Source organism: Carassius gibelio, chromosome A2 (genome assembly GCF_023724105.1).
Source record: "Carassius gibelio isolate Cgi1373 ecotype wild population from Czech Republic chromosome A2, carGib1.2-hapl.c, whole genome shotgun sequence".
Lineage (NCBI taxonomy): Eukaryota > Metazoa > Chordata > Actinopteri > Cypriniformes > Cyprinidae > Carassius > Carassius gibelio.
In genome coordinates this window covers 15,840,253-15,868,114 of record NC_068372.1, presented here as the reverse complement: position 1 = coordinate 15,868,114, position 27,862 = coordinate 15,840,253, and the positions used below count along the sequence as shown (strand labels likewise).

The 27,862-nt window shown below is 37.3% G+C and overlaps 1 protein-coding gene across 2 annotated transcripts; it reads left to right on the top strand.

The window, feature by feature from the left end:
- The first annotated feature begins 91 nt into the window (after positions 1–91).
- Positions 92–27,816, top strand: LOC128028232 (chromodomain Y-like protein). Of its 2 annotated transcripts, XM_052615747.1 has the most exons (7): positions 92–513; positions 20,278–21,070; positions 22,596–22,849; positions 23,901–24,073; positions 24,157–24,367; positions 25,394–25,537; positions 25,940–27,816. In XM_052615747.1, exons 1-7 carry the CDS (start codon positions 487–489, stop codon positions 26,096–26,098), a joined length of 1,761 nt encoding a protein of 586 aa, XP_052471707.1. In that variant the 5' UTR covers positions 92–486; the 3' UTR covers positions 26,099–27,816. The 2 variants fall into 2 exon arrangements, with proteins under 2 accessions (XP_052471707.1, XP_052471708.1); XM_052615748.1 differs by lacking the exon at positions 20,278–21,070 and having other exon boundaries at positions 93–513.
- The last annotated feature ends 46 nt before the right edge of the window (positions 27,817–27,862 follow it).

The following is a 27,862-nucleotide window of genomic DNA, read 5'->3' as shown; positions in this document are numbered from 1 at the left end:
GCTTAAGTCACTTATGTTCCATTAGACTTAAAATCAACATTGATAAAGATTTACTACAAAACACAGATGACCGTCGTCCACAGCCCTATGACGAGGGTTGCAGGCAGTGCAAACTCATCTCGACTCCAATCTGCGTTCGATTGAGACTTCCTGTATGCTGGTAGAGCCGAGAGCAGGCGAGCGCGTTATCAGCACTGCCTACAGACTAGTTCACGGCAACACTCTCTCAAATTGCCGCTTGGACCGACAAAAGTACTCGTTTTGGACTTAATCGGGAATTAAACGCTTTATTGTAACTATAATGTTGTCGGATAGACGTTGAGTGCGAGAACTAGACAGCAAAGAGATCCTCGGTGCGGGTCAAGCACATCTCACCCAAACAAACTGAAAAAGGAGGAGAGGCCAAAAAAAAAAGACAACTGCAACTGGAGGAAAAAAGTGTCTACAATCCTCACGGATTGCCACAACGTTGAAGATTATCGTGACATGATGGCTACGGAGGAACTTTACGAGGTGAATGTCGGCGATTTTATCGTTCATGTCCGTTTAGACGCAGTTAATCGATTATGTTTGTGTGTAGTTGCGCACACATACGACGCGTCTTAAGGCTCGTGTGGACTGCATTAGCGAATAGTCTTAACAACCGACTTACTCCAATACTAGTTTAAACTACGTCGGTAGGGTTGCATGCTAACAAAATAAAATAGTAGCTTGGGGTAGTGTGGAGCCAGTGTCGTTATGGTTGTTAGTTTGCGGAGTTTAGTGTGGAGAGATGCTTGTGGAGGCAGTGGATGAGGCGGGGGAGGGAAGGAAGGGACTTTGGAGAGTGATATTTCATCAAGCTAGCTGCTAACCATTAAGTTTTTGGTGTGTGATAGATACAACAGGACAGCTGAAAGTCAACGCTGTCCAATATGTTGTATTCAGCTCTGCGGGACCTTTGTTTCGTCCTCTTTCCTGCAGGACTTTAGCTTAATTTGCAGAGCGTTCAACCTGCTTGGTTCAGTAGGCTACTAGCCATCCAGCACTGTTGTGTTTTGATCGCCTTTGCTTGGTTTCAATTTCCAATTATTCTCAAATTTAATGACTGCTGTTATTATTAATTATAGTAAGCAGTCTGAACATGACGTATCATTTACCATAAAGAGAGTGCAGTGACGATTGTTGGCTTGCTTGACGGATTTACATTCAATCTAATGAATAAAGTACGTTATGGTTTAAGTTACTCACCAGCGATATATCAGTTATCAGCCTTTTAAACTGATGTTATGATGGAGAGTGTTTGGAATGATCATTACATATTGCATGTTTATACTGCATGAATATACTTGAAGTATTCAGTCACATCAATCCTCTGAATTAGGTCAAAAATGGTTGCATCATGTATTGAGAATTGGTCAGATGAATATTTAGATACTAAGGACTACATATGAGATTACAGCTGATGTGCTTATTGGGATAAATGTAAATTTTATCAAAGACGTTAGAAAGTTGAGACAGAGAACAGATCTATTTAATCACGTTTGACCATTTTATAAATACCTGTGAATAATGTCCCCATTTTTAAAAACCTTGATAATGCCGTCCATTTAGCTGACTATACTAGAACTGAGTCATGATTCATTTCCAATGTGTTTTCAAACGTATGGTGCTTTTTGGTTGTGGTTTGGGCAAATAGTTTCTTTTCAACTCTTTGCACACCAAAATTGACTCATTACATAATCTTAAAACTAAAAGGATTGTGCTGACTTTTATCAAAATCTGTTTTGCCTAGTCTTCTGTTCTCTACCTTCTTTCAACTTGATGATGAGTGAGGAAATAGCCTCAGAAAGTCATGAAAATTGTTTAGAATGCTGTGTGTTTAATACAAGTGTAAACTTTATAGAACGCAAAGGTTCTGTTTTAAACATCCCATACATTTTCTCATTTAGCAGTAACATATTAATCTTTATAGACAGACCTGCCAAGCTTGTTGGCAGAAAGAGATCTTAGTGCTTCTTTTTGTTGACAACAGCATACAGATTTATAAATTACGAATTTGGGAAGATGTTTGTCGCATGTATCACATTGTCACTTGCCTTTTAAAAAATTCACAAGAATGTTATAGGGCAACTGGCGACAGTTTCAGATTTTCCTAGCGCTGCGGACTTGATCCCTGGTGAAACAAGCTTGTGCAGCGCTGTCAGAATTAGGGCTGCACGATGTGTCGTTTAAGCATCGATACCATGATATACGAATCCACGACAGTCACATCGCAAAATGTGCAATGTAGGCTGTGTAGTTGATCCGTTATTCATTAACCGTACGGGCCAGCTGCTCCCCGGCCCTTGACGAATGTGATTCACGGATTAATTGCACAGCTTAACCATAATAGAGTGAAAGTTTATCATTTGCATGTGTTTTTAAGTCCTGTCAGTTTAACAGGGTGCATATAAGAACGAGCAAAAAGAGAGAGATGGGGAGAGAACGAGAGCGAGAGAGCCCCGGCCACGCGCACGCTCACCTTCACCGTCTTCGAACAACATGAGCACTGTCTTGCTCTCTCTATCACGCATATTAATCAAAATCAATTTACACAATGGTGTTGAAAAAAACAAACAAAAAAAACTATCCAGTCATGAAATGTTTTCTGTGTGTCAAATCTTGTGCGATATCCTAAACTGCAGAGATAATTACACAACGCGTGCCGTACACGCCTGATTCGCGAACTAATGATTCCTTTGAACCGATTCAATTTAATGAATGGTTTAAAAAACTCACCTGTCTAACACTGAACTCACGAGACGTCTGAATTGGTGTATTAAAAAAAATCTGTAATACTTTATAATGATGTTCTATTTAACTATTTAACTATATTATTTAACATTTACTATTACTAAACTGCACTTCTACAACATTGTTAACTTCAACATTTAGGCTATAGCCTTCATTGTTGAAATCAAAAGTACAGAATTTGTTAACATAGTAAATGCACTGTGAATAGGGCTGGGACAACGCGTCGAGGTCATCGATGACGTCGACGCAAAAAATGCGAATCGATTCGTCAACCTGTTTTTATTTCTCTAAAAAACGTTTTCAAAACGTTTACCTTATGTGCACTGAATATACGCGATGGCCGGATCAACATTCTGTCCAATGTTATATAACCAATCCAGGGGGTTTTCTGCATTGATCTTCTTTTTTTTGCGGCTGTCAAAGCCTTATTTGATCGGTGAGTGATGTAGAATATAATGACTGCTACGTATAAGAGAGAGCCCCGGCTGCGCACGCACTCACAGTCTTCAAACAACATGAGCGCTTCTTGCTCTCTCTCTCCCTTGTGCATATTAATCAAAATCATTAAACACGATAGAAAAAGGGCGAAACACCAAAGTTTCACGCGCGCTCACGCACTCACAGTCTTCAAACTCCTCTCTCTCTCTCTCTCTCTCTCTCTCTCTCTCTCTCTCTCTCTCTCTCTCTCTCTCCTCCCTCGTGCATATTAACCAAAATCATTAGACACAATAGAAAAAGGGCGGAACGCCAAAGTTTCACGTGGAGCATTCAGAGATTTTTTTTTTTCTCCATGACAGGCTGCTGGCTCCCACTGTTCATTTTAAAACTAGTGGGGGCAAAAGAGAGTTTTTGGAAAAGCACTCTCTGTATTAGCTTAAATCCCTCAAGTTTACATTGGTTACTGTATTCTTTCAATTGCTCTAAACAAGTATTTTGGGTGACCTTTTTATTGAATGCTAGACATCAAGTTGTTGTTATTTTCATCTGAAAGAAGAACTTTTTTCAGTAAGCTAGGCTCTATGTGTTCAGTAAACTTGTTTCAGTAAGCTATGTGTTTTCAAGGCTTCAAGGATTTATTGAATGCTATCTCTATACAAGTGCAAAGTAATGAATTCTTAGTCAGTCTTTTATTTTGTAATTTTAAGAGCAATAAACATATATTGCCATGTAAAGGAATTCATGTTATTTTCATTCAGATATGTAAATCAACATGTATAAATTGTGAGTAGTCAATTAATAGGGAGATAATCGGAATCGAATCAGCCTGAAAAAATTAATCGTTAGATTAATCGATTCATCGAAAAAATAATCGCTAGATTAATAGTTTAAAAAATAATCGTTTATCCCAGCCCTAACTGTGAATTAACATTACCAAACAATGAACAGCTGTGTTTTTATAAACTAAAATAAACAAAGATTAATAAATATAGTAACAAAAGTATTGATCGTGGTAAGTTCATGTTAGTTAATATTTTAACAATTCAAACCATATCCTACACTTACAAACAAATAATTTACTCTAAATAAATAGATGTTTAAATCATTTAAAATGAGAATATAAGTGTGCTCACCCCTTTTTTGTTTAAGAAAAAATTAGATTAGATTTCATATCACAATATATATCGCAGATCAATAAAATATCGCAATGTCAGTTTTTTCCCAATATCGTGTAGCCCTAGTCAGAATACATGAAATTTGTGCCTGGCTGCATTAGAAAATATAACTTCTGTAGGTTATTTATTAATCGTTTGAGGTAATTTCACAATTTCAATCATCATACAATAACCTAACCGCCAGCATCAGCCACCTCTTTTTTTCATCAGAGATGTGATGCAGCACTAAACAGTCTCTCGCTGTCGGTGCTTCATGCTTGTAATGATTTCTGCATCTTTCTCTGATAGTATTAAGTAGGGTAAACGTATTAAGCTCACCAAAATCTGCATTGAGACATTTTTAGATGAACAAGATATAGGTTTCAGTACAAAAAGTTATGTTAAAATAAAAGATCTCTCACACACAAATTTTTTATTTATTTTAAATGACAAAGAATATTATGGACGTAAAAGTACTAGCCAGTAATGCCTGTGTAGTAATATATTAGAGTAACAAATAGGAATGGGCGATATGGCCTAAAATCCATATTGTGATATACATTGCAGCCTCTTGCGATAACGATATATATTGCAATATATAAATTATAATAGAACCATTTCAGAACAGGTTACATAGACCCTTAGGAAAGCCAAACTGCTAAATGTTTTTTTTTTTTTTAAGAAATAAAGAAATGTTGTATGTCTTTTTGAGAACATTTATTGTGCAAAAGCAAAACTGTTATTATACAACACAATGTTGCAAATAAAAGAAAAGTCTTTCCTTCTAAAAGGCACTTGTTTAAGTCCTTTATATATATCAGAGACGCTGCCTTGACCATGTTCGTTTCATTATCAGTAGTAAGAGTAGTAGTCTCTCTCTCTCTACCGTTTGAAAAGGTAATGGCCCTGGTAATTTCAATCCATCGCGGGCTCTTTCTAAAATAAGGAGTACCTTTTGAAAATGACTGTTGGATGGAGGTTCGGATCAGTTCCTGTTTTTTCTGTCCTGCGTTCTTAATGCTGGATCTTGCGGTTGGCTGCATTGCCTGGCAATGCTGGTATTCAATGAAATGTTTAGTTTTGAGGTGGTAGAACAGATTAGTCGCGTTACCGCTCTTAGCTGTAACTTTTGCCCAACACACTCTACAGAGTATATTTTTCTGCTGCTCGTCGGATGGCTTAAATCCAGACCAAGTCCAAATAATGGATGTTCATTCTCTGCCAGCAGGAGGCGCTTACAAAGCAGGAGAGAGAGGTTCCCAGTTATGGCTGTAAACTAAATTTGTGCCGAGCCTCTGCTCACAAACGCTGCTATCAGGCATTACAGACAAGATGAAATGAAAATGACATCCATAATTTTCTGAAGACAGTTGGTTTCCTTAAAAATTACAGTTATATAAAAACTGATTATTATTATTTTTTGCCAATAGTCTATACATTTTGTTACATCTTTACTATAGTGATAATTATGACTTATGTCTGTTCTAGAGACATTAAAACTTTTTGATAAAGCTCTAATTGGTTTTCTTTTGGAAATATGTTTCAAATTAATCCTGATTGCATTTATGACTGTAAAATCATATCAGTGTGTGTCTCAATTGCAAAATTGATCAAAGAAATCGCGATAATTTTTTTTTTTTTTTCATATCGCACAGCCCTACTTCATTCAATAAATACAGTTAACAGTCTAGCTTCTGAGTACTAAGTTATTAACCCAAAAAATAGCGGGGTCAGAATTTTTTTGAAGTCGGCCGTGCATACATATGTGTGTGGTTGTGTGGGCCGCGAGTTGAAAAAGGTTGGGAACCACTGATCTAGAATATATAACAATTGCTACAACAAAAAATAAAAATGTTGTACCTCTATTGGTTTAAAAAACAAGTAAAAAGTATATTGATAGAAATTGCTATTTCCTTCATAACAAGCAAACTTTTCCTATTAAATGCTTTTCTTAAAGGGATAGTTAACCGAAAAATGAAAATGTGATGTTTATCTGCTTACCCCCAGGGCATCCAAGATGTAGGGATGTTTGTTTCTTCAGTAGAACACAAACTGAGATATTTAACTCAAACTGTTGCAGTCTGTTACTCATATAATGCAAGTTGATGGGACTCATGTTTAAAAGATACAATAAAAAAAATAAAAAAAAACCTAATTAAACCCTGCGGCTCTTGAAAGTGACAAAGTGAAAGTGACGTGACATTCAGCCAAGTATGGTGACCCATACTCAGAATTTGTGCTCTGCATTTAACCCATCCGAAGTGCACACACACAGAGCAGTGAACACACACACACACACACACACACTGTGAACACACACCCGGAGCAGTGGGCAGCCATTTATGCTGCGGCGCCCGGGGAGCAATTAGGGGTTCGATGCCTTGCTCAAGGGCACCTAAGTCGTGGTATTGATGATACATTGATGTGTAAAGAGAAAAAACGATCGGTCTGTGCTAGAAACTGAATAGTATTTATATTATTTTTAACTTCTGATGCACTAAAATGTCTGAACTGTTGAGAAGCACCTGGCTGCAGATCGAGGAGGGGCTGCATCTGGGGCGGGGCTGCACGTGTCGCCCCACCCCGTACCTACCATGACTGGTTCGATTGTCTTTCTTAAGCATACATTCTAGGAAATGTGTGTTTAGTTGGTGTAGGATGGAATATGTTGTTTAAAAAGCTAAAAATGCTGTGGAGTTTTACAAAGCCTTCATTACAATGAACCGAAGAAGAATAAAAACATTAGCCTGTAACTCACCATGACCCTGAAATGATTGTTTTGCTAAATTAAACCGATCCACTACCTACTACTAGAGCCCTGCTCGGGCCTCAAATCTAGGCCCGAGCCCGGCCCTGGCCCAAGACGCTCAGGCCCTAGCCCGACCCGTGTCCGACAGCTCATCAGAATTATCAGCCCGAGTCCGGCCCGAGCCCGTGTTTTTATTTATTTATTTATTTTATTACACAGCGGAAGCCTGCCCTATTTGCAGCAATTAAAAAAGTGGTCAGTTTTGTGTTATGTTTCTTTTCATTTCTTTATCAAGTTAGTTTAGAAAAATGTTTGAAGCATTTAAAAAAAAAATGACGATTAACGTTAAACAGCCGAGCCGACAGCAAGTAGCCTAAAACATATTTAATCAATTAAGCCTCTCAAATTAACGCTAATACTTTACTTGGCTACAATAAAATCCATAAAACACTTCAAACATATCACACATACAGTTAGTTTAATAAATGTTTATTTATTAAACCACAGTGATTAAAATAAAATTAAAAAAATTAAATACTGAGGCAAACGAAATGAGAAAAAAGCCTACAATCTAAACAAATTAAATTAATTAAAAACAAACTTGCAGGTTATCTTACCTCAAAAATGCACCACAGAACATGTCCATTCTTTTTTCCATTAGTTTCCAACAGTTAAACGAAAATAAAGTCCAGTCAAATGAAAAGTTAGAACAGTCTCTTACAGAGCATCGTGGAGAAAAAGAATAGGCTCCAGAGTGGAAGGTTTTAACCCCGTCCTCCTCTCTTCCCGCGGCACTGAAGACACGTTCGCTGCTGCTGATGGCGGGACACTAAACACAGAGCAAGCCAGTCTTGACAGTCGCGGTAGCAGGGTCTCGTGCTGTGTCCACCATAGCAGCACATCTCGTCCATCACCTTCCATGTTGTGATATATGTGCATATATTGCTGTACATCGTCGTCATCCTCGTCCTGCTCCACAATGTTTTCAAACTCGGCCAGCGCTCTCTTCTTTGCTGCGTGGCCCGCAGCAACAGGTACAGACGCAGAAATGCATGCTCGCCGCTACATGAACCATCATTTTATAATTATTAGTTGGCCAACTAGGCTATTATTAATACATTAATTTAGAGGCATGTAATAGCTACAATAAGTGGATATAAGTGAAGTATAATCGTGGGTCGCGCTGACGGAAAAGCGTGCGTGCGTGCGTGAGACTGTGATGTCAGTATGTCAGTTTAATTATAAGGGGTTGAATTATCAGATTATGAAAGTTATGAGGTTATGAAATGTCTTTCTATATTTGTTTTTATATCGTCAACGTCGACTTCTATTTTTTTTTTTTTATTAATGTCTAAAAATATAAATAGAAGGATAACCCAAAAAGGCCTGAGGCCCAGGCCGCATGTGAGTATAACGTGAAAATTGGCCCGAAGCCCGGCCCGAGGGGCATAAATAAGTAGGGGCCCGTCGGGCTCGGGCTGAAATGCAGGGCTTTACCTACTACACTTAAGTAGGGCTGTGCAAAAAATCGAATGCGATTTTCTTGCACATCTCATCAGTAAAGACGCTCCTGTAATTAGAAGTATGTCTCCAGCACGTGCGTTCAGATCAGTGTTCCCAAAAAATTGCTTCCTGGGGTTAAAATATACGTTTTTTGGCAGGGTTGCCTTGGTAAAATCGCATTTTAGAAGCTAAATATCACGTTACATTTACATTTATTCATTTAGCTGACGCTTTCATCCAAAGCGACTTACAATTGCTATATATGTCAGAGGTCGCACGCCTCTGGAGTAAATAGGGGTTAAGTGTCTTGCTCAGGGACACATTAGTGTCTCACAGTGAATTTGAACCCGGGTCTCTCACACCAAAGGCATGTGTCTTATCCACTGCGCCAACACCATCCCAATACGTTATTGGTATTGTCGCTTTGACCCGCGGACATGAAAAACAACCGCAGATTTGGCAACACTTGTTGGCATTTACTACCAGTGTTGGGTATAGTTACTTTGGAAAGTAGTTAGTTAGGTTACAACGTTACCATCAATTAAAAGTAATCAGTTATGATACAGCGTTACCTATTCATAAAAGTAACGCGTTAGAGTACTCATGCGTTACCAAAAATTAAAAGCCGTTTGCAGCGGCTCACACATGACAGACACAGCCCCCGGCCCCTTTAAATGCACCTAGAAGTCGTGACTCCCGACAATGAATAACGTCAGTCATCCGACTAAATTAACACTGCAGGATAACAATAACAGGAAAGACAGTCAGCAATTGGCTATTCCACATGGCGTTTTATTTATTTATTATCACAGAACATATTATTAATCAAAATTCGCACCTAACGTTACCCAGCCCGGGTAGCCTAGGCTACTGCACAGCAAATTGCCCAGTGTTCATTTAACTCCACAAGTGTACATTTTACACTTCTCTGGTGTATATATAGGTCCCACCAGCCTGGTGTTTAAGTAACACTTTCAAAAGTGTTAAATATATACCCCTCCACAGTGTACATTGTTTTACACCAAAAGTGTACAATACACTCTAGTGTACACTGTGTATTACTCTCTGCAAGAGTGTATTATACACCGATTCAAAGGGTTATTTTTTACACTTACGGAGTAAAATACCTTCCACATGGGTTTATTCTAAAAATGTACAAAGATTAATTGTGCTTTCAACACTCTGGAAATTAAAAATTATATATATATATATATAAACAGATCACAAAAAAAAAAAAACTTTCAAACCAATTGGATTTATTTTCTCAAATTCAACAGGTCACAAAGAAATGCAACGAATGTTGTGTTTACAAACACAATTAGTACAGCATGCATAAAAACAGTGTAACCCAGCAGTAAAAAGAACAATCTTTTGTATGACTATGCAATTTCATATTACCGAATGACAACATACACACTTAAAAATGTATTGCATTGTATTAAAACATTAAAAGTACAATCTACAAGGAACAGACAAATTCGAAGACCTGAGCACTAAAGCACTCTGGGAAAAAAGTGCTTTACAGCAAAACATGTATCTGAACAATATAAAAAGGTCATTTTGCTGAAATCCATATGATATTTGAAGGTCAAAATGTCAATTTGCAGTTTAAAAAAAAATTAGATCAATTTAAAAGAACAAATCATTTAAATTTGTATAACTATGAATTTCAGTCATTTGTGCAATTTCATATTACTATATGACAACATACACATTTAAATATGTATTGTATTAAAATGATAAAAGTACAAACTACAAGGAACAGGACTATAGTAAAACATGTAACGGAACAATATAAAGATCATTTTGCTGAAATCCATACGATGTTTGAAGGTCAAAAGGTTTAAAGAAACGCAAGGTTTCAACATTCAAAAGGGAAACTTTCCTGCAAAGCCCCTCTTGGACTTGAAATGAGTGAAGATGTTCAACAAAACATACAGTTTCAAAATCAGAAGTCAACAAAAAATGCTGACCATTGAATTCAAATATGTCTGTAATTTTACTGAAGACAGGGAAATCATCTTTCAATTCTGAACAAACAAGAAGTCCCGAGCGGTATTCCGTCCCAAAACAAGAAATCCAAGAAAGAGTATTAACAAAACAGTCAATGTCAAGTTGCAGTTTTTCTGCAATCAGTTCACAATCCAGCAAGTTACAAAGCTGAATGCTTGTTACAGGTCCACACTCTATACTCTTGAAAGGCTGAGATTCCCAGTGATATGCGATAGCCATCTGATGTTTAAGTGCTAATGACTTGGTAATGTTTTTGAAATTTTTTACACTTTTTTTAAAAAAGCGGTGTTTTGCCTCGTAGCGCATCCCCCAAACATGAACAAGTGGGCCTATCTTCCTGATGCATCGGGGATAGTGGATCATGAAGTGATGCTTGGGAATAAGATTTCTTGGATAGAGTTGTTTGAACAGCGTGTGGTGTTCACAGATCAAATGTTTCAGATAAACGGTCATTCCATTCGAGATGACTGGAGAAAAAACTATATTTATTATATGCAGTAGAAGCAGCAGTAACCTCCAGTGCTTATTTCCTACTTCAACCAGATCTCCAAAAATCAGTGGCAGATTTCTAATGAGGCAAAATGTCTGGATGGCATTGAGACCCAACCCATTCCCAGGTTGTTCAAATTTAATCATGGTAGGTCGGTTTTTACGTTCAACATAACCATAGTTAAATGAGTAAATTCTGTTGCTCGCAGACTGTAAGGACACAACTTTGCTCTCCGACAGATAATCAAAAAGCAACTTCATCTCGAACTGTGCTACTCCCTCTAGCAAGTCATGCATGATATCCACTGCATAGTTTTCAGAAATATTAAAATACTCCAACTCATTAAGTAAACATGTTCTTTTGACACCAAATGATGACTGTGAAGCATCATCAGTAAGAAGACTTTGACAGTGCTCAGCATGTAAAACTCTGTCACGCAGTATGATGTCTGGATGGTCATCAAAGAAAATGGTCTGAGAAGAAAGCTTATCAATTAGACAAAACCTGCAAAAGTAGTTTGCGCTAAATGACTGTACAAACCCAAAGAGTGTGTGCACCCCCAGATTATCACCAGTTACTTGAGCTATTGTTCCACGTATTGGTTCTTCAGAGAGTGGCAACTTAATTCCAGAACTCTCAAGAATTTTAATATCACGCACAATAGGCTCCAGGATTGCATTTAAGCCATACCGCTGGACATCTTGTGTGTGAAAAAGTGCCAAAAGATGGATATTCATTAGGGCAGAGTTGACCTTAGGAGACAGGTTTCTCAAAACAAAATACATACTCCCAACCTTATGCATGCCATGTTTGGATCCCAGAGGATTTGAGGTTTCAAAATCATCATAAAAAAGTTGTATTTGAAGAGACTTATTTTCTTTGGAAAAAAGGGAATGCTCTTTAAAATAGCTACCATCACAAAACTCTCTTAAAATTTCTCTCTCCTCACTTGGCTGTACAAAATGTTTATGGATTTCTTCATTTCGGAACATGAAACTTAAAGTCTGCAATAAAGGAACATATACAAATTTATCAGTGACTGGCACCTGATCGTATGTACCTGTAGCTGTATTTCGCCTAGTGTCATATCTCTGTCCTAAAGGTATTTCAACTGGTTCTACAACACCCCAAGTCTCAAAGAAATACTTTTTCCATTTTGTTTCTGTTGTGAACTTAGAGAAGGGATTCTCAAGACTGTCAAAATATTTTTCAATAGCGTTCCTGTGTTCATCAGTTTCAATCAACTTAACAACATCCTCTTTAATGTTTGAGTGCAATTCATACACAAGTTCCTCCATATTTTCAGCCACTGATGTAACTACATTGGTGGGTACTCCACTACTCTGCAGTTTTGCAATTAGAGATGCACACATTTCTTGGGTTCGCAATGTTCTCTCATGACCACTTGTGCTTGGGTTTTCTGAAACTGTGCTGGAGGACTGCACGACAGAGGGACTAGAGGGAGGTTCTAATGAATGCATTTCAGAGCTTTTACTGTTGTGTCTACATTGGATATGTTTTCTAAAGCCAGAGAATGTAACAAATCTTTGACAACACCCATCCTGATCGCATACCAACTGTAACTTTCTGCCAGGAAAAATAGAATGAGTAATCTTGAGATGGCGAATTAACTCTGTAACTGTATCAAAATTCAACTTGCAAACAAAGCACCTGAACATGTTTTAAAGATGATGGTGTAACAACACTTAATTAAGAATCTTGGCTCGAAGATCTCTGACTCGTGGGCTTTCACGGGTAATGCCTACATCAATGTTGTAAATCGTGGTCTGAAGAAAGGTAAACATATTGTGCAAAGCGGCATCATATGAAATGCCAAACACATAATGAACTTTAAAAAGTTCATCAAAAGCTGAGAGAGAGGACTTAGCCATGCAGGGGATGAGCCGCTCATCCACAGCAATGTAGTAGTCATGGATGCTACTCTTCGAAGTGCCAACTGCCAAGATGTAGGGCTGTGTTGTCTGTGTTGATCCAAGGACTTCTTCAAAACTGCAACAGGACTGAAAAAATAAATAAAAAAGAACCCATTTAGATTAATGTACACCTACACATTAACAAACATTCTAGGAATTACGTGAAGTTCTACATAACATTAAAAGTATACCTTGTGAAATCTTACTACGCGATCCAAAGCATTTTGCACACTGATCTTGACAGACTTCTTATTTCCACTAGAAGGTGGAGGCAGGAGATACACCAGCAATAACAGGGAAGACATATCACTGTCCCAGTCTAAATTAAAAAAAGAAAATGCAAACCAAACCAGTCTACATACGGTAATCATTTACCAATATACATGTTATTTTATATACACTCAAAATGATTATCCTTGCTCTTGATTAGTATACATAATGAACTGACTGTACCTCCTTGAGTGGTGTTGCAGTGTTCTGCAGACTGAATCAGACAACTCAAAAGCAGTGACTGGGTGAGGTTTTTGGCTTCTTGAATGACTTTTTGCTTCAGAGTAGAGTCCCACTTCTCCAGAAGTTTAGATGCAGTCTCCACTCCAAATAGTAACTCAAAGTCTTGAAGCACCTAAAGTTGTATACAGTTAAAAGCAAGAAAATAATTAGTTACATTACCAAGTGTTGCAGCTAAATAGTCCATTCAATTTTGAATAACAACAACCTATTGTGTGCAACACTTACAAGTCCTTTTGTGTCAAGAAACCTTGGAAATAAGGAAAGAACAGATGAGGATTTTTCAGGATCATGGATCATTTTTTGGCGAAACTGGAAAGTAGATTTCATCTTTGCAGTCACTTGTTCTGGATCCGAACAATGTTTCAAAAATGAAATGGCTTCTTGACAGCGATCTCCTTCTAGCTGCTTTTCTGTTGTGGAAAACACTCTTTCGGTTCGAGGACCCCTCCTCTCACATTTATCATCAGAAGTGGTTCTGCTGCAACGGTTGTTACGTTGAACTGTCTTCAGTCTCCATGCTATATATCCGGAGTTACCTTCTGCATCATAGAAGTGTTCCTACAATATAAGCAATACATTTAATATTACAACACTTACATGAAAGCCAGTTTTACATTTATAAATGAAATATATAAACAGACCACAAGAGACACTCTAAAAAGTAGTGATAATCATAGCATGCCAATATTAACATGCAATCCTACTAAAAAGAAATTCATTTTAACAGTAAAATAGAGAACTCACATAGCCTTTTCTGGAATAGGGATCCTTGAGAGAGGGAAACAGAGTCACAATCCCAACTGCATATTTAACTCTGATGTCCTTAGGTGGAATACTCCTAAGTAAACAAACAAAAAAACGCTACATGTTACATTTGATAATTAAGTGTGCTTAATTGATTAGTTTGAATGGTTAATTTTTAAACCGAGGAATGGGGAAAAACATCCTTTACCTACCCATATTTATCAATCATGTCTCCAACTAATGCGTTCACAAGAATCCGTCTTGTGGAATCTGTGATTTTCCCAGTTGTTTCGTATTCCTGAAATATCTTCTCCCCAGCAGGCTTTTTTTCTAAAACACTTTTCACAAGCTTAAAAACCAAACAAAAAGATATTGTAAAATCCTCTAAGAAATAACACTGACATTTTAGTAGGATTACGACAAGCCTGCAACCCCACAAGTTCATCGGCAGGTGACATGTAGATAGCAAAAGCACATATATTACCTCCTTAGCTTCTTGCAAATGGTCATCACAACGAGCTCTTTTAGGTGGAAAGAAAGGACCATCGCTGTCTGATGGCTGTGTGTCTGACGATGATGCAACTGAATTAAGTGATGGTGTATTGGTCTTATTTGAAGATGGATAGCTTGTGTGTGCAGGGGAGTCTTAAAATCAAGTAGAAAATTAGAACAAAAGCATATATACACATAAATACATATACAATTACATATTTTCATACCTGCTACAGCCACAGCATCAACTACCATCCAGAGAGTGTCAGGCTTTTGCTCAATTATGTCAGCAAAAACATCTTCATCTACTTCTGTTCCAGTCTCATCAGCTAAATAAACCTTACGATCTGTGGAGATGTCAAACTTCTGCTTGACTGGAAAGACAAAATGGAAATTACAGAACAGAAATATGTGAACAGAAAAATAGATTTAAATAAAAGAGCTTATCCATCATGCAAAAAAAATAGTTAACCATTTCCCTCAAATTCAGATTTTTCTGTGATTTTGAAGTGTACAATGTACAGCAATAGACAAAATTCCTGAATCTGATCTGGGGCAGTTACTTTTTAAGTAACCTAACCTACCCACATTTAAGAGGTGTCAAAAAGAAATAATGAATATAAAATAGAAGTTTTTCTTGTTCCATCATATATTCATAAAAGAAAATATCTGTGAGCATCGAAGTGGGAAAAGACTTAAAGAAAAGATTTGTTATTAACAATGAAATGCATATAAACCATATTACAATTATTAGCAAGATATCACCATTCAGGAGCACTTACCATCCTTGATTACAGAATCATAAGACGATCCAGTAAGCTTTATGTACTTTCTGTGATGTTGGTACTGCACCTTAAACAGCATACTGTCGATGTTTTGCTTCAAAACAAAAAGACACAAGTTTAAAAAAAAAACATTCCTATATTAAACTAGGCATATAAATTAAAAAAAGTGATGAGCGCTATCTTTGTATCAGAAATTAGTTCACATTCAGTATGAAACAATATAAACCATTTTACTTATCAAAACACACATAATCAAGATTGTAAGTCTTACCTGTGGCTTTATCTTGCACTGATTTGAGAAAAGACCATAACTGTGTGCTTCAAGCGCGGTGTTTCAAATGGCCAACAATTTGACTGAAATGGCCCGTATGTAAAATAACACTGACCCAGAGTTGATCTTCGCGCCAAAGTTTCTACACAAATTGAAATTATTCGATTAAAAAACAGCCTAAGGCCATATATGAAATCGTCAGTTTTCACTAACAATTACAAAATGTACAAAATAAGTTACAAAAATGCAGAATGTTTAACGTTACAGTTTTAACATTCAACTGCGCTGCTTCAGAAATGGGTATCTTCTATAATAACCTTTTAACAAGTATACTTTTACACACTCACCACATATATTCAAATAAATGAATGTTCTACAGTATTTTTTCGGGAGGAGAATATGCAAGACGTTAGAAATATTTAACGTTTTTAAACAGTAACGTTTATAGTAACGTTTGACAACATTACTATATCGATGAAACTCCTTTCTAAAATAGATTGGTCGTCATTTAATTGATTAAAACAAACATAATCAGGTTCGTAAGTCTTACCTGTAGTTTTATCTTGTACGGAATAGAGAAAATACCAGAACTGTGTACTTGTGCTTCAAGCGCGGTTCTCGTTTCTTTCAAATGAGACCAACACAACGACTGAAAATATCCCGTATGTAAAATAAACACTGAACCGGTGTAGATCTTCGCGCCCAAAATGCCTATAAAATTTAATTAATCCGACCAAAAAAAAATAAAGCCATATGTATACAATACATAACGCAGTTCTGATGTTTAGACATTTTAGATTTTACTAAAATTACAATATACAGCCTGCCAGGCTATTAATCTGACTCACAAAAGCTAGTTTACTTTCCGTCTCACTGAAACAGAACTTATTAAAACAAACTCTGCATATCAATTAGATGTATGTAGTTGTATTAAAACAAAATGTTAAAAGTTAAGATTCTAGATCTTACTTTTGTGTTTTGCTTTCAATCGCACGCTTCCACCGAAAGAGCCGCCATTTTTTCCAAACAGGGTAGATTGCCAAATGCGGACTGCATTGCTTCAATTACTTCAAGTTCCCGTATGTATAATTAACACTGGACAGGTGTTTGGAAGCGCAACACCAAAATATTGCACCACATGGGGGCACCATTTCACACAAGCTGGTGTTTATTACATTAAATGTACACTTTTATTTGAACACTGTAACACCAGAAGACCTTACACTGAAATTTTAACACCACCGAATTTGCTGTGTGTATATTATGAGCACCACAATATAACTCCTGATTTTTCTTTAACTTTAAATAATGCAGTTATCAAAGTACAAGTATGCTTACTTGTAAACACAACCTTAAACAGGCTTGCAGATTTAAATCCATTTAGAAATGATGAACAACCAGCCAGCCAATGATCTAACAGAAATTAACAGCTGCCTGTCAGACAAAAATGATAACAAACCGAATTAAATCCTTCACTGCCACACAGGCAAATGACAAATCGCTTAATAGCCGAACTAATTATTATTAAAGTGTCACTCACAGTCACAAGCCTAAATTCGCTTTAACACAGTCCTCTTACATTTACTCTTCAAAGTAGTGATTACAACGTAGCGTTAAATTTGAGGTAGAATTTTTGGCGGTCGACAGAAGCTTTTCACCAAAGCAGATTGTGCATTTTACCGTTATGTTCTTTTCTTTTTCGTTGACAAATTGAAAATAATGTGCGTACTTCCATAAACCAAACGCTGTCCTCTCTGCTATCTTGCCGGGAGTTCGAAAAAAAAAAAAAACCCACACGCACACACACACACACACACACACACTGGGTCAGGCGCAGGGCACAGACGCATCACAGCCATTGACTTTACGATCAGAGAGCTTCGGCTCCGCTGATACTGTACATCCGCAGGTGGCACAGTAGACCTAGGACTACTGTCTGACAAAAAGCAGGCTGCAGTCGGGATTTTCCTTTCCTTAAAATAACGGATTACTTTTTTTAAAAAAATAACGAAGTTACTGATTACTTACGCACGAAACTAACGCGTTAAGTTACAAATTTCAGGAAAAAAGTAATTAGAGTACTCTAACGCGTTACTTTGTAACGCGTTACCCACAACACTGTTTACTACACAGAGCCGTAATTCACTGACAATCTACACAAAATCTATTTTAAAATCGTAGGAGATTCTTTGTCGATTTTGAAAGCGATTTTGTGTTCGTTGTCGGTAGACTACGTCTCTGTGTAGTAACTGCTGCTCCACCTGAACCAGTGTTTACCAAGTCTGCGGTTGTTTTTCATGTCCACGGGTTGAAGTGACCTCAATACCAATAACGTGATATTTAGCCCCAAAATGTGAATTTTATCAAGGCAACCCTGCCAAAAACATATATTTTAACCCCGGGAAGCAATTTTTTGGGGAACCTCCTGGAAACGCGATTGGGCTAGTTTTGGACTATTTTCAGAAGTAACTGGGCAGGATTTGTTGTGAAAACCTGGCAACCCTGAACGCACATGCTGGAGATATACTTCTAATTACAGGAGCGTCTTTACTGATAAGATGCGCGTGAAAATCACATTTGATTTTTTTTTGCACAGTCCTATTTATAAGTGAACTGGGTGGATTATCCACAGTGGGAGGATCAGGTCTTCAGATAGAAGAATAAATTATGAATTAAATTTTTTTTTTTTACATTTGATTATTTCATGTCTTTAGAGTATGAGAAGGGAAATGAAAAGGATGTATCAGTATTGTTTTAATTTATATAGCATGACAAGACAATTCATTTTACATATAAATATCTGTCATGCAGTTGACAAATGCTGTGTGCCATTTCAATCTTTATGAAACTTAAATTTTCTTTACTTCATCGCAAAGCATAGATTTCTTCCTCGCATTTATTTCAGGATAATATACTCCTCCTCATTATTTTAAAGTAAAGAAATCAAGAAACCTTTATTTCTACCGGCCAGTGATGATACTGAATGGACCGGTTGCTATAGTAATGAACACAATTGAATTCAAGTTGTTAAGTTTGTGGTTATTTCAGCAAACAGTTTCATACATTTTAACAGCGTTAAGTTAAACTTTTATTTATCATTCAATATAACTATTTAGAGATCAGTGATGCACACACATTTTAGACACTTAAAAAAAAAGTTTTTACTCAGTCCATGTAATAAATGCATATCCTTGAATAAGCCGTGCATACGTTTCAGGGGTGACTAAAATTTAAAGATTCTCATTTACTCATTCCTAACCAGATCCGAAAATCTCACAGCCACTGCAGTCAAATTTTGAGATAAACTTTCTAAGGTGTCATTAATATTAAATTAATATATTAAATTGGTATCTTCTCCGATACCCATTTTGTGACTATTATTGAGCCGATTCTTTTCAATCAGCTGGAATGATTCAGGACATTCTACGCTTAACGTGGCTTAATGCATTAAAACGTGTTTTAAAAAGACCAAACTCCATAAACACATTAATAATAAAGCATTTTATTCACAGACAAGCAGATGCTTTAAATTATGTGTTATCCTCCCATAGAAAACCATTGGGCTAAAAGGAAAACCCTTAATGTGGCATAATGCATTAAAACGTGTTTTAAAAAGACCAAACTCAGTAAACATTTTTAATAAAGCATTCTATTAATAGACAAGCAGGTTATGGGAAGAAAAATACTTTATATAATGCATAATTAAACATGCGTTTATACTCTGGGCTGATATCTTCTTGTCTATTAATAGAATGCTTATTAATAATTTGTTTACTGAGTTTGGTCTTTTTTAAACACCGTTTTAATGCATTATGCACATTCAAGTTAACAATAAACATCTTGCATTATAAGGAAGGCTTTGTAAAACTGCACAGCATTTTCAGCTTTTTAAACCACATACTCCGTGCTACTATGATAGATGATTGAACCAGAGTAGGTATGGGGCGGGGCAACACGTGCAGCCACGCCTCGATCTTCAGGCTGCAGTGGATGTACTTGGAACGGTCTGAAATGTAATGTGCGTCCTCGACACAGCCTGTGCATGAGGCATCTTCTTCTTCTTGCTTGCTTTATGGCGAATCGCAAAGAAGACTATCATCATGAGCCACAGCGTTTTGTTTGTGTATGGTTTTTTTTTTTTATTGTATGTTTGAACCGTGATTCCCATCCACTTGCATTATATGACTAACAGACCACAACGGTTTCAGTTAAATATCTCAGTTTGTGTTCTACTGAAGAAACAAAGTCACCTACATTTTGGATAACCTGGGGGTAAGCAGATAAACATCAAATAAAAATTATTTTGGGTGAACTATTTAAGTTCTATTAACTATTTTTTATTTCTTTCAATCTTTCCAAAATAATTGTTTACATAAATTTCACTAAGCCATGCTTTATCTGCATGCCCCTCTTTAGGTGGAGAGAATAGTAGGCAAACGTAGGAACAAAAAGGGCAAGACTGAGTACTTGGTCCGCTGGAGAGGCTACGGCTTTGAGGGAGACACCTGGGAGCCGGAGAATCACCTGTCCAGCTGTGTTGAGTTCATCCATGAATTTAATCGGCAACGCAGCGAGAAGCAGAAAGATGGAACTTTACTCCGTTCCACACGCAGCTCTCCCAGCACAGCCGGAGGCAACACTAGCATCAACGCCCGCAAACAAATCAGCAGGCCTCAGCAGTCCTCAGCGAGTCCTACCACAGTGAAGACCTCTCCACCCACCCCGAGCACACCCTCCACAAAACGTCTTCAGCCAGCACAACATTCACCTCACAACAGCGATGTGCAGCAGCAGAAGAGTAAGCGTTCGGCTGGCGTGGGTAACATCGGCAGTGGCACTGCCGTGATGAGCACAGTCACTGACACGGCTCCGGCGGCAGCGCTGATAGCTGCTCCCACTGTGAGTGTGCTGCGGCGTAGTATGGACCTGGCTAAATCTGGCATCAAAATCCTAGTGCCAAAGAGCCCAATGAACAGCCGCACTGACACAGAGGAGTCTCCCAGTGAGGCGGCACACAGTCTGGAGCAGGGAGGCCAAGAGCCAGATGCTGTGCCCCCTGAAGTAGCCTTGCTGGAGAAACCCATCGGAGCTGTACGTGTACCGGGAGAGGAGCGGGCTCGTATGGGTACAAGGCCCAGGACGCAAACAACCCTTCTGCCACCACAGATTCCCATTACCCCCTCTGCCCTCCGCACCTTAAACGGGAAAGGTAGAGTCATCTTGACTTATACTGAGAACATTTTAATACATTCTTATGAGGTTTTGTAGAGAGGGTTCCTGTTCCAGGGCATTTACAGCCATACTCATATAATTTAATGGATTGTGTGTCTGGAACAACACAATAAACACTAATAAACAAGCACTTGATAAATGAGAGCAAATGTGTTTTTGCAGAACATGAAGTATTTTTGAGGGTACCTCCTGGAGTTTTTTCAATAACTGTATACTGTATACTAGTATAATTTTCTAAAATTCGAATATGAAGATGTTAGTTTTCCATCAAAATTAACTTGCAGTGGTCTTGATTTTACTCTTTGTATAACAATGAAATAATCACACCCTGATATTTTTGCCAGTTCTAAAATGTAGTATTAGATCTAACTGGTAATGATTGTAATTAATTTTGATGCTTGTGCAACCTTTTCACATGCAGATGACTTGGACTTAAATTGACAAAATTCAGGCCATGTTTTTGCATCCATAATATACACAACCATTCAAAAATGTGGGATTAGTGAAATTTTTGTAATGTCTATAATGAAGTCTTTCATGCTCACCAAGATTGCATTTACTGTATTTGATCAGAATAAATGAAATCAGTAGTACTTTGAAATATTATTGAAATTTAAAATAACTTTTTTATATATATATTAAATTTGTATTTATTCCTGTGATGGTAAAGCTGAATTTGAAAGTTGAATCAGCATCATTACTCCAGTCAGAAGTCATTCTAATATGCTGATTGGTTCTCTAAAAACATTCTTATCAATGTTGAAAACAGTTGTGCTGCTTAATAATTTTGTGGAATTTTTTTTCAGAATTCTTTGATTAATATGACGTTTGAAAGAATATCATCTATTTGAAATGCATAATGTATAATGCAATCGTACTGACCCCAACATTTTTTAAACAATAGTGTGGATTCAGATAAATTAAACCAATAACAGATTATTTTCAAATACATAAATATTTACATATTAAAATAATTGTTATATGTAAATATTTATGTATATACATATGTTTACCTTTACAAATGACATATGTGTGTACATATAAACATGTATATTAGGGGTGCTCCGATCACGATCGGCCGATCGTTAATGCGCATCTCGTCAGTAAAGCCGGTTTTCTTGTCAGCGGTTAATTCCATCAGGTGCGTGATTTCACATAGAGCACCTGTTACTACACAGAGCCGTTGTTAATAGAGAAGATGCGCAAATCACGTTAATTTTCAGCGTTTATTGGCACATCTTCTCAGTTAACAACGGCTCTGTGTAGTAACCGCTGCTCTATGTGAAATCACGCACCTGATGGAATTAACAGCTGATTAGAAAACCGGCTTTACTGACGAGATGCGCATTAACGATCGGTCCGATCGTGATCGGAGCACCCCTAATGTATATTCATGTATACATACAATATACATTAATACTACTGTACTATACTATATAGACTAATACTACTATAGTATTTCTATATTTTATTTAATTTATGCTTTTGATGTTGTTTCATAGGAGTGACTACCCTTATGGAGGCCTCGTCTGCAAATGGGACAGCCAGTACTCAGAGTGGTGCAGCTGGTGTGATGAGCAGCTCAGGCAAAAGGCGTTTTGAGGACCGCGCAACTTTCGACAAGCGTCTGCGCGTCAGCGTTCGTCAAACTGAGAGTGCTTACCGCTACAGGGACATTGTAGTTAAGAAACAAGATGGTTTTACACACATTCTGTTTTCTACAAAGACCTCGGAGAACAACTCGCTGAATCCTGATGTGAGTCTAAATATATTCGATGTTAGAAATAACTTGTTGATTTGACTTTCAGTTTAAAATGCACAGAAATAATTTTGACTATTTTTAAGTATCCTGGTATTTCATTCATTGCTTTTTATAGTTTGACACCTCATCATCTGAATTAAAGGTACAGGTTGTAGGACCTTCCACAAGAGGGCGCACTATAAAAACAATAAAAATCGCTTGGTTTGATGACGCTAAGGAGGAGCGTGGAATGATGGGATTTGTTGTCTTCTACCAACCACTGACGGCCATCAATCAGATGGAAAGATAAATCATGGATTTAATGCGAGTTCAACGATTTGCACGAGTAGATTACATACGAAGATTACTTTACGTCAGTAAAGGCGGTAACAAAGGGTAACTAATGTCATTGACAGGCGACTGCACCTTTAAGGCCAGGTGGTATGATGGTAGAAATAAATAAAAAAATCTGATGCCATACAGTAAACATATAATAACCAGAGCAGCGCCAGGTGTGACGCAAGTGATTTTTGCTGGTTTCAGCCCAAGGTTTTCATGCGCAAACTGAAATGATTACAATGTAAATTATTATTATTTTGCCCCATTGATGGTCTGCTTTAACCTTTCCTCTCTGGAGAAGCATTAAGTCTTTGCTCTTGCAAATTTGCCATGTAAATAGCGAATCCACCATGGCACGAGCTTAACTAGCTTTTAAAGGGAATGGGAGATGAGACTCACTTATGATTCCTTAGCTGCATCCAGCAGTCATGCTTCGAAACGTACCTAACCAGCATATGCTGTTTTTTTTTTCAACAGGGCTAAGTGAACTTGCGCTGTGTGTTTTTAGACCATGCACTTAACATCATTAAAATATGGCCCATAGGGTTATTTTCAGACTGTGACGAAGAAAGGCGCATGTAATGGAAGTCAGTTTGTTTTGATGCATCTATCTGCATTCTGACTTATAACTAGATTTCCATCGTATATGAAATGACTCATTCTGTGTCACTGGTCATTCCACCCACCCCACTCTGAACTGATATAACATCATTCAAATGGTTTTCAGGTAATGAAAGAGGTTCAGAGTGCCATGGCCACGGCTGCAGCTGATGACAGTAAACTTGTTCTATTGAGCGCCGTGGGAAACGTGTTCTGCTTTGGCCTCGACTTCATCTACTTTATTAGGCGGCTCACAGATGATAGGAAAAAAGAAAGCATAAAAATGGCAGAGACAATCAGGTAAAAAATTATTTAGACTATAAATATTTTGCTACACTATATTTCAGTGAACTGTTTTGTAATAGTATTCCCGGTGTCTTCAGAACTTTCGTCAACACATTCATCCAGTTCAAGAAGCCCATCATTGCTGCAGTGAATGGGCCTGCTATTGGGCTTGGAGCTTCTATCTTGCCTCTGTGTGATGTCATCTGGGCCAATGAGAAGGCTTGGTTCCAGACGCCTTACACAATATATGGCCAAACCCCGGACGCCTGCTCCTCTGTAACATTCCCTCTCATCATGGGAGTCGCCTCGGTGAGTACTTCAATAGTGTGCCTCTGCATGAATTACTTATTTTGTTGTTGTTGTTGTTGTTTTTGGTTTCTTACACTTATTCAACTTATTTACTTCCAGGACATTGATAGGTGTGTATTAGTGCTGTCAATCAATTTACAATAAATGTCATATTGACCTGTACCCTTCAGCAAGAAGAAAATGTACAGAAATTGAATGATGTTATCAAACACTTAATTCAAAAGAAACAGTACTGTGCAAGTCTTAGGCCACTAGTATTTTCACCAACAAAAACGGTTTTAAGTCAGTTATTTCTATCTTTTGCTGTAGTGTGTCAGTACTAAATAGCAGTTTACATTTCCAAACATAATTTTTGCCATTAATTGTAATAATTAGGGCTGGGCAAGTTAATGCGTTATCATCAAATTAACGCATTAATTGATTAATTGTGTTAACGCAGTTTTTTATTATTATTATTATGAAAGTCAGTTTCTCACTGGCTCTAAATACACATACAGACAATTCAAGGTCACAGGAGGCGATGCTTTTTTTTTTTTCGAAATACAATAAATCCAAATACATTTATTCTGTTAAAAAGCTCTTTCTGATAAAAGTAGCTCCCGATGTTAAAGGTAGGAAATGTAATTAAAACACTGACACATTTGTCCGACACCAAGATGCAACAAGATCTTAATTTTTATTTGTGATAGGTGCACTTTATTTCTTAATTTTTAATTGAGATTTAAATCTGAGTTTAAAGTTATGGAGCAAGAGGATTAAAGTTAATCTATCTTAAATTAAATAAAAAAGTATACCCATACTCAGAAATTGTGCTCTGCATGTAACCCATCCAAGTGCGCGCACACACACACACACACCCCCAACAAAACAAAATGAAATTCTAAATGACTAATAAAATACTAATACATAGGAAAGAGAGTCTATCGTATTATTGGACTAAAGATAGTTGAGATGGGTGTAGTGCATCAGTGTACACTTTTCTTTGCCTCTTCATTCTGATTTCTTGTTTCTCTCCTGTCAATGTAGGCTAATGAAATGCTACTGAGTGGGAGGAAGTTGACCGCTCAAGAGGCTTGTGCCAAAGGACTCGTGTCCCAGGTTATGTGGCCAGGGACCTTCACACAGGAAGTCATGATCCGCATTAAGGAGCTAGTATCTTGTAATTCTGTTGTAAGTCATCTTTTCATTTGTTTGTTTAATTTTTTTTCTTGTCACATTTTCTTAACACATACATCCACACATTCCCCTCCACCTTTCATACTGTTTTTCTTTTCTTTAATGGCCTCTCATTGTAGGTTATATGCATCTGATCCTCAAAGTCTTTCTAGAAAAAAAATGGAAATAAGCTTATTCCTTAACTGTGACACTTTTAAACCCTTCTCTTAGCCCTGTGAAGATTTTGAAACAATAGTACATCGTTTTTTTATTTATGTTAAAATGCAGTCGCAGTTCACTTCTGTACAAATTCACGATGCATCCACATCCATAAATCATGTGCCTTCTTTTCCTTTTCTTCCTCATTTTGTTCCCCTCATTTTATTTGTCATGGTGGTGACGCCGGAAACACTGAAGGTTCTACGTGAGTCCAAAGCACTGGTGAGGAACATTAACCGGGCCGCCCTGGAGCAGGCCAATGAGAGGGAATGTGAGGCACTTAAGAGGGTCTGGGGCTCTCCTCAGGGCATGGACTCCATACTCCAATATCTCCAGAAGAAAATCGATGAATTCTAAGTCCGTTAAATGTCCTACAGGTCTCACAACCTTCATCCTCAAGTGCCTGATGTTATTTAAACAAGGTTTGCCAGTGGTTATTTTTTTAGTAGGATTATGATGGAACTCCATAAACAGAGAAAGACTGGCGTGGTCAAACCCGCACCTCATCTTCGTCCAGGACGTATTTCCTTTTCTTCAGACGGCAGAAAGCAGCGACTCATTCTGCTACACTTGAGAATGACTTTAATGCAAGTTTGTGATAAATCTTGCACTGTGCAGGAGGACAAAATTCCTTCATACAAGTAAATTCCTGTCATCTCTTGTATCAGGACAAAAATAATGAATTGCTTTGTCATGGATTTGGGCTGCTTCTGGAAGCACCACCTATGCAGACTGATTGAGAAAAGATGGATAATGTCAGTGTAATTTAAGAAAGGGATGTGTGAGATTTGAATGAGTTGAATTTAGCGCTTGTTTTGGTTATTTTGTTATCGCTACACTAACAGATTGTAATTAGAATCAAGTCTTTAGTTGGTAGCAGACTTTTCTTCAGTAGGTACTTTTTTATTCAGCAACTTCAAGGCATCTCAAGCCTCGCTCACCTCAAATATTAGATAAATCTTGCTGGCATGTATTTGAAGTCGTCTTTCTGAATGGATACAGTTAAATCTAGAAGAGCAGACACTGAAGGCAACAACAAAAAAAAACATTTATCATCAGTGCTGTTAAATAGACTTTAAAGCTACCAGTGCGTTAAATGAAAAGCACATTGAATTTCCGACTTGAGTGATAAGGATCAAGTGAACAAAATGAATACTTAAGAACATGTGGATTTGCAAGATGCTGGCTTAGTGGGAATTAATAGTCATTTGTATCAAAGTTACATTTTGTACATTTTGCTGGTTTCATTTTAAAAGTTTTCTACTTAGATTTTCACTTGTATGTTCTTGGCATACAAACAGTTCGCTTTGGAGTAACGTACCACCAAATGATTTTGATGTAAATGTTCTTGACACAGTATTTCTAATTTAATAACTTATGACATTATAAAATCGAATGGGGTATGTTCATGAGTCAATAAAGGATGCTGGTGTTTTAAATCATCTGCATCCTTCTTGTTTCTGCTGGTTCAAACAGACTGGACTGCTGTATCATCAGAAGAGCCCTGGAACCATCGCTTCGAGAAGATCCTACTGAAATCCACCCCAAACATCTGTAGTGACTAGCTAGTGTGCACTGTTTTTAAATAGAATTGCTTTCTTTCATTACAATTGTTTTATAACATGGGTGTTTGTAGTACAAAAATGGGTTGAGACTGTCCACAAAAAACAAAAATGCATTTAAAAATTGTTCTTGGTGAACATATTTTCCCCCAGTCCTGAAGTCCTACTCTCAAAATCCATATAGCAATCTGTTCAAATCGTAGATATTTTCTAAACTTCATGCTACATGGTTCTGGTACAGACATCTATGCACTATTTCTTACTCCGCTGCAAACTTATTGCTTGTAATTGATCTGTCTGACAAATACTTCACAGGAAAAATGAATCTGCTCAGCCCCGGCAATAAAATGTGAAACTAATATATGTTTAATTGTATTCAGTATGTATTGACCCTAGTTTGCTGAAGTGGTTCCTTAACAAGGATTAACAGATGGTTGTATATGTTTTACCTTCCCAAATGGTTTTGTAAAATGAATTCTTGTTTATGAAATTATATTTATTGTGGAAATATAATTGTTTGCATTCTTTCTATTATACTTATTGAATGCTTCTGTTCAGT

What these genes read in the sequence shown, in the direction of transcription:
- LOC128028232 (XM_052615747.1), top strand. Translation starts at nt 487, where the DNA reads ATGATGGCTACGGAGGAACTTTACGAG. An exon ending in CTACGGAGGAACTTTACGAG is followed by an intron (nt 514 to 20,277) that starts GTGAATGTCGGC and finishes GCCCCTCTTTAG; the next exon opens with GTGGAGAGAATAGTAGGCAA. An exon ending in CCGCACCTTAAACGGGAAAG is followed by an intron (nt 21,071 to 22,595) that starts GTAGAGTCATCT and finishes GTTGTTTCATAG; the next exon opens with GAGTGACTACCCTTATGGAG.